The 10588-nt window shown below is 34.4% G+C and overlaps 2 protein-coding genes and 1 non-coding gene across 3 annotated transcripts; all 3 read right to left on the bottom strand.

The window, feature by feature from the left end:
• Positions 1–550: 550 nt before the first annotated feature.
• Positions 551–624, bottom strand: TRNAN-GUU (transfer RNA asparagine (anticodon GUU)). Its single transcript has one exon. It is a non-coding gene; the product is annotated as a tRNA-Asn (tRNA).
• A 369-nt stretch (positions 625–993) lies between these two features.
• LOC137827499 (beta-glucosidase 18-like) lies at positions 994–4323 on the bottom strand. Its single transcript, XM_068633660.1, has 12 exons — positions 4025–4323; positions 3816–3882; positions 3641–3699; positions 3481–3556; positions 3321–3395; positions 3009–3096; positions 2577–2829; positions 2381–2496; positions 2038–2290; positions 1823–1925; positions 1507–1615; positions 994–1414 (listed from the first exon to the last, which is right to left on the bottom strand). Exons 1-12 carry the CDS (start codon positions 4169–4171, stop codon positions 1165–1167), a joined length of 1596 nt encoding a protein of 531 aa, XP_068489761.1. The 5' UTR covers positions 4172–4323; the 3' UTR covers positions 994–1164.
• A 734-nt stretch (positions 4324–5057) lies between these two features.
• Positions 5058–10293, bottom strand: LOC137827498 (nuclear/nucleolar GTPase 2-like). The gene is made up of 11 exons (XM_068633659.1): positions 9929–10293; positions 9698–9831; positions 9466–9595; positions 8751–8911; positions 8302–8403; positions 8091–8195; positions 7813–7941; positions 7496–7636; positions 6663–6763; positions 6329–6386; positions 5058–5669 (listed from the first exon to the last, which is right to left on the bottom strand). The coding sequence occupies exons 1-11, from the start codon at positions 10158–10160 to the stop codon at positions 5316–5318; spliced, it is 1647 nt and encodes a 548-aa protein (XP_068489760.1). The 5' UTR covers positions 10161–10293; the 3' UTR covers positions 5058–5315.
• Positions 10294–10588: the final 295 nt, after the last annotated feature.

The raw sequence follows: 10588 nt of genomic DNA, 5'->3' as shown, positions 1-10588 counted from the left end.
TCGAAATATTTCAGTTGTCACATAGAGAGGGTTCAACAATTAAGTAAAATATACCTTTTTCATATAACATATATTGTCAATCTTAATATTTCAGTATAATAACAAGTATTCATACAGTAACTATAACATCAACATAAGGATTATAGCGTAAAAAAGATTTATAATATATTAATTATTATTATTCTTTTCATATCAATAAACATTGTCTATTATCATTTTTAATACAAATGCAAATCAACATATGTTAGTCAAGATAAATATTGTATTAAATTACGTGTTGATACAATTTTCAAATACTTGCTTCACAATAAACTTATCAAAACATTTCCCATTTGTTTTGGTTTACATTAAAGGAAATGGAAAAGAGAATGAAATAAAAAAAAAAACTATATTTTAAAAAATAATTTTATATCAAGATAAAAAAATATATATAAATTTTGAAAAATAATAAACAATTTTTCGTTAAGAAAAAGTTACTTTTTAATTATAACAAAATTGTTTTGTGTATAATTATTTGGCTGAACCATTAAACGAAAAATAAAATGGTAATCGCTAGAAGGAGGGCTTGAACCTCCGACCTTGTGGTTAACAGCCACACGCTCTAACCAACTGAGCTATTCCAGCTTGATGCTATATATATGTTTAAAAAGTATTATTTATTTATTTTAATTAAAATTTCGTTCTCTTCTTGAAGGTGAAGAAATACTGCTAGCCAAGAAAAAGACACTAAATTGTCTCAGAAAAATATGCATTTAGAAATCCTTCCTACTTCAAAAACTACCATTAATTTCTTTGGAATATAAGAGATTTCAAGCATATTTTGGTAAAAGATACTGAAAGTGTTTTAAAAATAAAAGTTGTGAAGGAGCTTGCAGTACATTGTCTAGGTTGAACAATGAATTCAAACATTTGCACTATGGTGGTTCAAATTTGTGAATTTGTCTCTCCTACAAGACCCTTTTTGCTTGCTGATGTTGTGGTTGTGGCTTCATATTCTTCAACAAAACATGCTATAAATAGAAAGATAATTATGGAACTTCCAAGTTCCAGAACTTGTAAAATTCCAACAAATTTCAATCAACAATTAAATATCGTAAAGAATATGTTGCTGGTATTCTAACATGAAAAATTATCTTAGTTTAGCATCCATGCATTCCAGCTAGTTCAAATAACTTTGAAACCAGAAGTCATTGTTGCATCTTTGCTCCTAACATATTGCTCACTCAAGTCTTGTTTGTTGGTGTTGATAGTGTTGTTGAGGAAACTAGAAAACCATTGAACAGAAAGTTTGGGAATCCGCTCAAGAGTGTCTCTATTCACATAATAAAGACCATATCTGATGCCATAGCCACTTGCCCATTCAAAGTTGTCCATCAATGACCATATCATATATCCTCTTACATCAGCACCTTTCCTGCACATAATAAAATCCCTCCTTGTCAACAAAGTAACTAAGAATAGGCCTTAAACAATGTTGCTACTCCTATTCCATTCCCCATCACTCACCTTATGGCTCTAAGTAGAGCTGCAAGGTAAGCTTTATGATAATCTACTCGTTTGAAATCTTGTAGTAGATCATTCATTGTCACATCCGGTTTGGGTGGTGATGAATATCCTGAAACAATTTTCATGTGGTCATCCATAAGTTATTAACTAATACCTTCACAAAAACAACCGTCAATAGTTTAGGTTCCTTGTCCCTTGATGCAAGGTAAAATGTTTGAGATCACATTACTCATTCATTGGTCAAGCAAGCAACAACCCAAGAAAATGAAAAAATGGGAGAAAATGAGATCATGAAAGGCATATAGTTTTAGCTCACCATTTTCTGTAATATACATGGGCCTGTTATGGTATCTTGTCTTAATGTAGTCTACAATCTTCTCCAGGCCACTGGGAACCACAAAGAACCTTGGGTTTCCTGTCTACTTGAACAAAAGAAAATGTATCACAGATTATGTTGAATGTCTCCTTTATCAAACATTTAAGTAAACAGTATAACACAATGGTTTGAACAGATGGAGGACAGAGGAGAACCTGATCACCAATAGGAATGCCATCTCTTATTCCGGTTGTTTCTACAAAGCCTTTTATGGGACGATCTGCTCCTAGAGGACAAGCAGAGAGGGAGCAGTCCTTGGCATAAAGAGTTCCATAGTTATTGATGCCAATGAAGTCAGAGCTTCCTTTTATGAGATTCTTCTCCTCAGGAGAGAATTTTGGCAACAGGCTTCCAAGAATAGAGCGCATTTCAGCAGGGTACTCACCAAAAACCAAGGGATCTAAGCACCTACAAAATATCAGAATTTTCTTGTGCTGCTAATCTTTTCATTAATAAAGCACATAATAATTTATGATAGTACTTATTAACACAACTTACCAGGATACAACAAAAGCCAATACTCTTTTCACAGCTTGTCTATCATATTCTTCATCTCTAAGAGGTTCATACATGAAGGTATGAGCAACAATGCCAATGATTCCACCTTGCTTTTCCTGGATTAGTTTACCAATTAGAAGCCCATCTTAGCCTTTAATCCTTTCTCCCCTAAACTAGAAAATGTGACTACAAATACCTGAAAATGCTTCCTGTACAACTCAACAGCCTTGGCATGTGAAAGTAACATATTGTGCATGGCAATAAGAGGCTCAACATCAGAGTTACCAGTAGAGCAATTTCCAAAAGGTGGGGAGCAGTGACCAGGGGGATATATTCCTCTTATAAAGGCAGCGTCTGCAAATAGATTTGGTTCATTGATGGTAGCCCAGTACTTAATCCTGTCTCCAAAGCTCTTGAAACAAATTTCAGCAAAGTAAACAAAATCTCTCCTACAATAAAAGAATACACGGTTATCAAAGTTTTACAGTAAACTTAGCTTAAGTTTCAGGCTTCAGTTATGCTGAGGAATTCATCAGCTTAGAGGACAATTTCTTAGAAGAAGTGGCAAATTTCCAAAATTTCTAGCATTTATATCATAGGGCTGAAATAGTATGGTCAGCGCATTTACTGTATCAGGGGACTAAGCCAACCACCATATTGTTCTTCCAGTTCTTGTGGCAAGTCATGATGGTGAATCGTCACAAATGGTTCAATCCCTGGAATAAGCACACCATCTTCAGATTTAGGTACAACTTAGGATAATGTCATGCGGTTATAAACATAAATATTAAATATGAAGTTCCATAAAACAGCTGTAGTTTTCTTTTCTAAGGAGAGTTAGTTCTTGTGCCTTGCCAAAAGTGAATGCCATCAATCTGAAGTCAAAACAAAGTAGCATTATTGTAGAATATAAAGAACAACGTGGGCAATTTTACTTCACCTCTAAGCAGCAGATTGTCTATGATTTTGTTGTAGAACTTTATTCCACTTGGATTTATGTCCCCATATATCCCTCCTGTTAATGAAGACCAAATTGATCAGAAATTTTTTTATGATAAGATCATAAGAACTGTATACGTGTATTATTGTTAATTACTTACTAGGTAGAATCCTTGTCCATGAAATAGAAAATCGATACACGTTAATCCCAAGAGAGGACATCAACTTGATGTCTTCCTGTCAGTAAGAAGGACACTGATTAAGTAAGTCAACGATGCTATATTATAACAAAAACAGGTAAAATATGAAGCTGACATTTACCGAATATAGATGATAATGATCATCTGCAATGTCACCATTCTCATCATTGCTTATCTTTCCTGAAAATTTATCAAATTCCATGATGATCATTCAGGTTCATCATCATAATTTCATAACTTTATGCACAACAAGAAATGAAGATAGACTTTTTGCATATTCAACCGACACAATTTACCTGGAATATGACTAAAAACATCCCAGTTGCTTAACCCCTTGCCATCTTCAAGAGGTGCTCCCTCAATCTTTTATGTTGAGAAGAAAAAAAGGAAAAACCCCATTATAAAAACACCAACATTTAAGTATTTCAGAAACAGAAAAGGAAAAGTAAGCAACCTGTGTAACTCCAACGTTAATTTGGAGGGAAAGGTAAAGTAAAAGATTTACCTGGTAGGAGGAAGTGGATGCTCCGAAGAGGAACCCTTTTGGGAATTGAGATCTGCTGATTCCATCTTCTAATCCAAGACAATTTTGGACATGAGAAGAAACACAGCAAAGTAGTATCAACAAAAGAGCCAGTTGTTTTTCCAACATAATCGTTTTTGTCTGCTAGTGTTAGGCAAAATGTTGCAAACATAACATAACTGAATCACGTGGCTCACCAAATTCTGGAGTTAAATAATGACATATCATATGATTCACAAAACGTCTGTCTGCTGACTAATTCTCACAATTCTTTTACTCACATGAAAATTGGTGCAAAGACATTGACTAAAAAACTTTTCTTATTTAATTATTATATAAATAAAAAATTTAATTATCAAGTATAAAATCCTACAGGGTAATAAACAATTTTAAAGTTACAAATACTAAAACGATTATTTTTATATTATTCATTTTCCTTTGCGTGAAAAACTAAATTATAAACTATGGATCAATATGAAAGGTGATTAAGATTTACTTATATTTTGTATCAGTATACAATTTCTTTTTTTACGTACAAAGACAGTAAAAGTTTGGTTGACTCATGAAATGGTAGGAGGGAGATACTTATTGATTGATGTAATTCATATTCATGATAGAATTACACCAATTTCTTCATGTAACATGGTAAGTATCAAATTATGCAATTTGTATAATAAAGATTGTCATAAATTGTGCATCCATAGCCATGGACTCTCCATAAGGACGAAGAGTTTTCTGCAGACTGCATTGACATCCATTTTCTTTAATGTATAATCAAATTTAACAATTTACACTTTCAAATCCAAAAAACAATTATGATATACCTTTCCACACTCCAGTGTTACTGCTTGATGCCAACAAAAGTCACCATAATCTATAGAAATGTTGCATCATCCACGTTTACAACTTTGAATCATATAATGGTATATTTAAGAAGTAAAACAAAATTTCAACTAAGGAACAAAGCTATATCGATAAAATTAATCCTGAAATAATAACTAAATAAAACCAATGCTCAACAAACTAAAATCTTCTGCATATGTCTCTCGAATACAAACATCAGGTTTGCCAAAACAACATTCCAGAAAGAAAAATCGATGCATTTGACAACCATCTTTGTGAGGTAGATGAAGTCCCAAAAATAAGCTGGCCTCAGAAATGATGCGAAAGGAAAAGGAGCTGTGCTCTTCCAAGCTTTAGAGGATGGAAATAGAACCAACTTATAATTTACATAAAATTTTCCTAACAGCTATAACTCCAATGCAACCAAAATTTATGACTCAGTGGTTGGGTCCTGTTCAGATGTGTCACTATCAGAAGGTGGAATATCTTCTGCATTGTGGTTAGGAGTTTGGTCAGTCGCCTCCCCCTTCAACTCATTCTCACTATATAAATCCTTTTGAACAGGGACACTTATTTGCTGCTGTGACGAAAGAACATCTGCGATAGCCTTAATAGCAGCAGATGCTTCATTGCCATCAACTGCATCATCTATGTCAACCCCATTAACATTCGGTTCCTCAGACTCTTCTTCCTGCTTAGGAGGAGGAACAAAAAACGGAATTCTACCCCTCTGCCAGTCATGAAGTACCATCTTTGCTCCAGTCATCAGGTCAGGTTCACCACCCTGAAACAACCAATATAGGAAACAGTCACACAGAAGTACGACATCCTATCTCGCTCAGAGAGAGATAAACTAAAACAGAAGTCTCATCCATTGGATGGGGTCAGTTAAAAGGATCACAAGACACCATTCAGTTCAGTAGCGGAGAAAAAAGGTTCAAGAAAAAACACCAAGCAGGTTGGATAAAAGAATCAAACAATTCCACAATATCATGTCATAATTATAATCTATTGACGAAGAACAGACCATTTAAATCTATATCCTTCTTGATGATTTGGCCGACACGTTTTCTGGGTTTCCCTCTACCTCTAACTATTGAACTACCCTTCATCTGATTTACACTTCTTAATGGGTCTTCTACTCTCCACATGAACAAAAATTTGAATGCAAGATTGCGGGTTTTACAGCCTGTCTGTAAACTTCCCCCCTAAAACTTGGCAAACTGCTGTCTTGGGGGGTAATTAATTACATCTCTCTCGTTTTATACAATAGAAACAGACTATGAAGAGATGAAACGTGTTCCTTCGGTTCATTATTGGCTTTTGACTCTCAATAGGCATCCCATACTAAGAAGAGTATGCACATATCTAGTCTTGGCCGAATTGAGCAGAGCCAAAACTTAGATATTAAACTAAGAATTCAGATTAACTAAAAAAGAATACCTTCAGAAGTTTGCCACTTGATTTGCAAAGCTGCAGTAAGAAGTCATTTTCGTCAGCCCTGGTAGCAACAAAAAAATCTTATGAGATGAGATGCCAGAACAGAAAAACAGGGTGAAAAGTTGCCATGATATAATACTGTCAGTCTTCGTTTGCCTATAATTTTGCTTGTATACCATGGCATAAAAATATCAACTACTACAGCTCCTATCAGAGATGAAGAATGATCATATGATTGGCAAACTTAGGATATTTTCATCAAACGAACACATGAATACAAAAGGACACGCTTAGTTAACCAGGTCGACACCATTAAGTTCAGGAGACAGAGCCATACCACTCTTTTATTTTATATGCTCTCTCCAAATGTGCTTTCTTCACACGTTTCAAAACCTCACCAATATGGTCTGCAGCATCTTTCAAATTAGTTACACGCACCTGAAAGTAACATGTATTAGCATGACTGTATTGATTAATAATAATAATAATATAATTACCAACTACGGCAAAATTAATTCCACTACTACAAGCAAAAGCAAGGAGTAAATCATCCACTGAACAAGCAAAAAAAGCGAGTCCTAAAAATGACAATAGAATATCACGTGAGCAAATAAAAGCTATGATGGTTCAGGAGATGCCAGATTGAAACTAACTTCATCTCACTCAAGTATACTATCATATATCACCAATGGATAGCCAACATTCTGACAAATCAACAAGGGAGAAACAAAATTGACCACCATCATATTTTAATGACATCAAAGTTTTTTAACAGAATAACTAGTGTGTCGTTACCTGGATATAACACCAAATTAAGTAATATACTAGTCATTCAGCCTTTCAAAATAAAAGAAGTTTCCTAGACTATGGTCCAACAAATCAAAACAAATAAAATAAAACAACCAAACAAAATAGATGATATCACAGGAGACAACTAGGTTGATTAGATTGCATTAAACCATATCCCTAAACAGTTGCTCAACACTATTAGCAAATTACAACAATGAAACTTTTCCTCAATTGCTGAAATTGCCTACAAGGATTAAAGGACTACATCTATTAATTAAATTAACACTAATTAAATTACCACTAAAAAAATAGTCTAAAACAAAACATTCTTCATAAAAGCACATTGACAACCAAAATTAGAGAAAGCAGAAGGTAACATACCACACCCTTTAACACAACATCTGTTTCAGAATCCTTGTTGTGGTAGACTACACCTGGACAATCAATCAAAAAGATTCTCTTTGTAAGCGTTATATACTGCCAGACTTTCGTTTCCCCTGGAATTGGAGCAACCTTGCAGACCTTTTATAACATATAATTGGATACATGTTAGTCAATTTGTTAAAGTGATTATTCCACAACAATAATTTAAAACTAAACAAGATTAGTGATTCTATGCTTGCATTCATGTCCACATAAATGCATAAACAACAGCTTAAGCAAAAAATGAGAAGCATTAAAGGAGATAGAATTATTACATTCTTTGTACGCAAAGTGTTGATTACTGATGACTTCCCAACATTTGGATATCCAACAAATCCAACAGATATTGCTTGCTTATCCCGTTTCAAACGTGCAAATTGTCTAAGTACAGATAGAAGAGAACCCTACGCACAATAATGACAAATAAGAAAATAGCACATAGCAGGAGATGCAGAATAGCTATATCATGTTTCAGTTATATTTCTTTCATAAATTAACAAAATTGGCACATGAAGCAAACAAATTAAATGAAGATCAAGTGTATCAGAAATACTTTTCCAAAGGACTTGTTAATGTTTGCATGGAATGCCAGAGTTGGAAATTCTTTAGACAAAACTCTAAGCCATCCTTTTGTTGCCCAAGCAGGAACTAGATCACACTGAAAAGGGGGAAATAAAATTAAGTTTGCTTTAAGTCACATAATAGCAATATAGGGCACTTCACATTTTAGAGTAATGTTAAAAACAAATCATGTTGTCACTAACCTTGTTCAATAAAAGCACCATGTGTTTGTGCTTACAATTTTCCTTCAAATGCTTCTCTAAATGGTAACATCTTGTGCCTTGTGGATCCCTCGCATCTAGAACCTGCATTAGGATACATAAAGTATTCAAACTTTGAGGAAGAGAAGATGGATCTGTTGGACAACTTCAAGGACTTGTGTTCAAAGAAATCTGACCTACCATAGACCCTTTATCTAAACAAAGCACAAAAGGAACACAAAAAAGAAAGTTGCTTTAAAAATGGAAAATATTAACCAAGACATTTTTTCAAATTTGAAATAAGACCTAAAAGTGACCTTACACTGACAGGGCAACATATCATAAATGCCTATCATAGAGCACATTTTTTCTGTGGCACAATCATATCTAATTGAAACAAACACATGCAGAAACATAGACACGAGAAAATCTAAAGAAAAAGGAGAGGCTACCTGTACAACAACATCAGATGAATCTATCACTTTGTAAAGCTCGCCCCATATGCGTTTACTTTGACCCTTTTCGAACATGGTATGTCGCACTAAATCTCTAAATCCATCCCCATCATCAGCTTCTCCAGATGCACTGGAACCACGCTTCTGTTCAAAAACATCTGCAAAATACCATAGCAAAGAAGGAATGACAATAATCTCACACTAAGTAAAGCACAATTAATCTGTAGAAAGAAACTACAGATCACATAAAACAAGAATTCCCACAAAATAAACAAAAAAGTTACTATTCAGTTTCAATTAAGTGAATCTGTTAAGTGCACCATCATAAAACAAGTAATAGACCAAGGGGTGCTTGGATAAGAAACAGAATCTCAATTTAATAATATAACTTCTTGAGCTATTATTTCTAACTTCTACAAAAACATTTCCCATCTCCTGTTTTCTTAAGTGATCTGGTGAAATGTAGGACAGATAACTTTTACAATAGCAAACTACTTTAGAAAAAGAATTAACAAGACATAAATAAATAAACTTCTTTGTTCTTGAGATTTACTTATTCGGAGAAACTTATGTAACCTTTATGAATTTTTCACTCAAAAATAGTTTTTCTCAGAACATACACACCAGCAAACAGGTTCTAAACTTTTAAAGATAACAACACAACCCCGTTGCTCATCCAACCTACAAATTCACAGAGAAACCATTCTTTTACCTTGAGAACCATCAGCTTTCTTCAGCAAGGACTCGTAGTCAGCAGCCAAGAGGCTGGGGCGCTTTCTTTTGGTCTTAGGTCCAAAAGCATCTTGAAAAGGCTCTCTATCAAGCAGATGAACTCTAACTTGCTACATTCAAAATCCATAAACCATTACTAAATTCATTATCATTTTTATTTTAAAAAACGCACACAACTCATTCACCAAAAACGTAGAGCCTAGCAAACAAACCTTCTGGTGATCATTGAGCAATGACAGCGGCAGTTTCTTCTCTTTAAGAATCACATTGTAATTACTCGACATGCGACTCTGCAGCTCTTCCCGGAAGAACTCGAGCTCCTTCTGATTCACAACACGCGTATTCCCTGCGGATTGTAATATTCGCAAGTTCAAGTGGATGAAACGCAATTATTATTTTTACATTAAGCATTTAAGTGATTGTTGTTACGAAATTGGACATACCGAACCATCGGCGATCAGGTTGAATACGTGTGCTGGGAAGATCCTTGGACTGAAACTCGTTGGAGAGGACTTTGCCTTTTCGGTCGCGAACGGGCCTGGTCTTGTACATCTTGAGGCGGCGCACGGTGGCGGCGGAGCGCCTCTCCTTCTTCGAGTCATTGCTGCGGTTAACGTCGAGAGAGTGCTTCGGTTTGCCGGAGACGTTCACCTTCTTCTCTTGCTTCTTCGCCATTGCAGTCCAGAGAGAAAGAGAGATGAGTTGGTTTCGCTCCTCGTTGCAGCCCCGTTCAGGTCTGCGATTAGGTTGGAAAATTTTAATTTTAGGGTTTGTTTATAGGTTTTGGGGTTTGGGTCAGATATATTTTGGAATAAAATTGGGATAAAATTATTTTTTATTATTTTAATTTTGGTTAGTACAGTAAAAAATGTGGAATTACTGGTAAAATGTGTAATAATAAAAATGTGTAACAAACGTGAAATTGAAATGTAATTATACTTTAAAAACATTTAATAGATATATCTAATATTATAGAATTGATATATAAATATTTTTGGTTTAATTACCTTTTTCGTCCTTATATTTATAGTCAATAGTCAATTTGGTACATTGGTTTTTAAAAAATTCAATTTGGTCCCTAAGTTTTTTAAAATGTATTCAAA

The sequence above is a fragment of the Phaseolus vulgaris genome, chromosome 7 (genome assembly GCF_000499845.2).
Source record: "Phaseolus vulgaris cultivar G19833 chromosome 7, P. vulgaris v2.0, whole genome shotgun sequence".
NCBI lineage: Eukaryota > Viridiplantae > Streptophyta > Magnoliopsida > Fabales > Fabaceae > Phaseolus > Phaseolus vulgaris.
Note: the sequence above shows the minus strand (reverse complement) of the source record. Positions and strands in the feature narration are given on the sequence as shown.

What these genes read in the sequence shown, in the direction of transcription:
- LOC137827499 (XM_068633660.1), bottom strand. Translation starts at nt 4,171, where the DNA reads ATGTTGGAAAAACAACTGGCTCTTTTGTTGATACTACTTTGCTGTGTT. An exon ending in AGACAATCTGCTGCTTAGAG is followed by an intron (nt 3,097 to 3,320) that starts GTGAAGTAAAAT and finishes TGCTTATTCCAG; the next exon opens with GGATTGAACCATTTGTGACG. An exon ending in CATGTATATTACAGAAAATG is followed by an intron (nt 1,616 to 1,822) that starts GTGAGCTAAAAC and finishes AAATTGTTTCAG; the next exon opens with GATATTCATCACCACCCAAA.
- LOC137827498 (XM_068633659.1), bottom strand. Translation starts at nt 10,160, where the DNA reads ATGGCGAAGAAGCAAGAGAAGAAGGTGAACGTCTCCGGCAAACCGAAG. An exon ending in ACCTGATCGCCGATGGTTCG is followed by an intron (nt 9,832 to 9,928) that starts GTATGTCCAATT and finishes TACAATCCGCAG; the next exon opens with GGAATACGCGTGTTGTGAAT. An exon ending in ACACTTTGCGTACAAAGAAT is followed by an intron (nt 7,637 to 7,812) that starts GTAATAATTCTA and finishes ATGTTATAAAAG; the next exon opens with GTCTGCAAGGTTGCTCCAAT.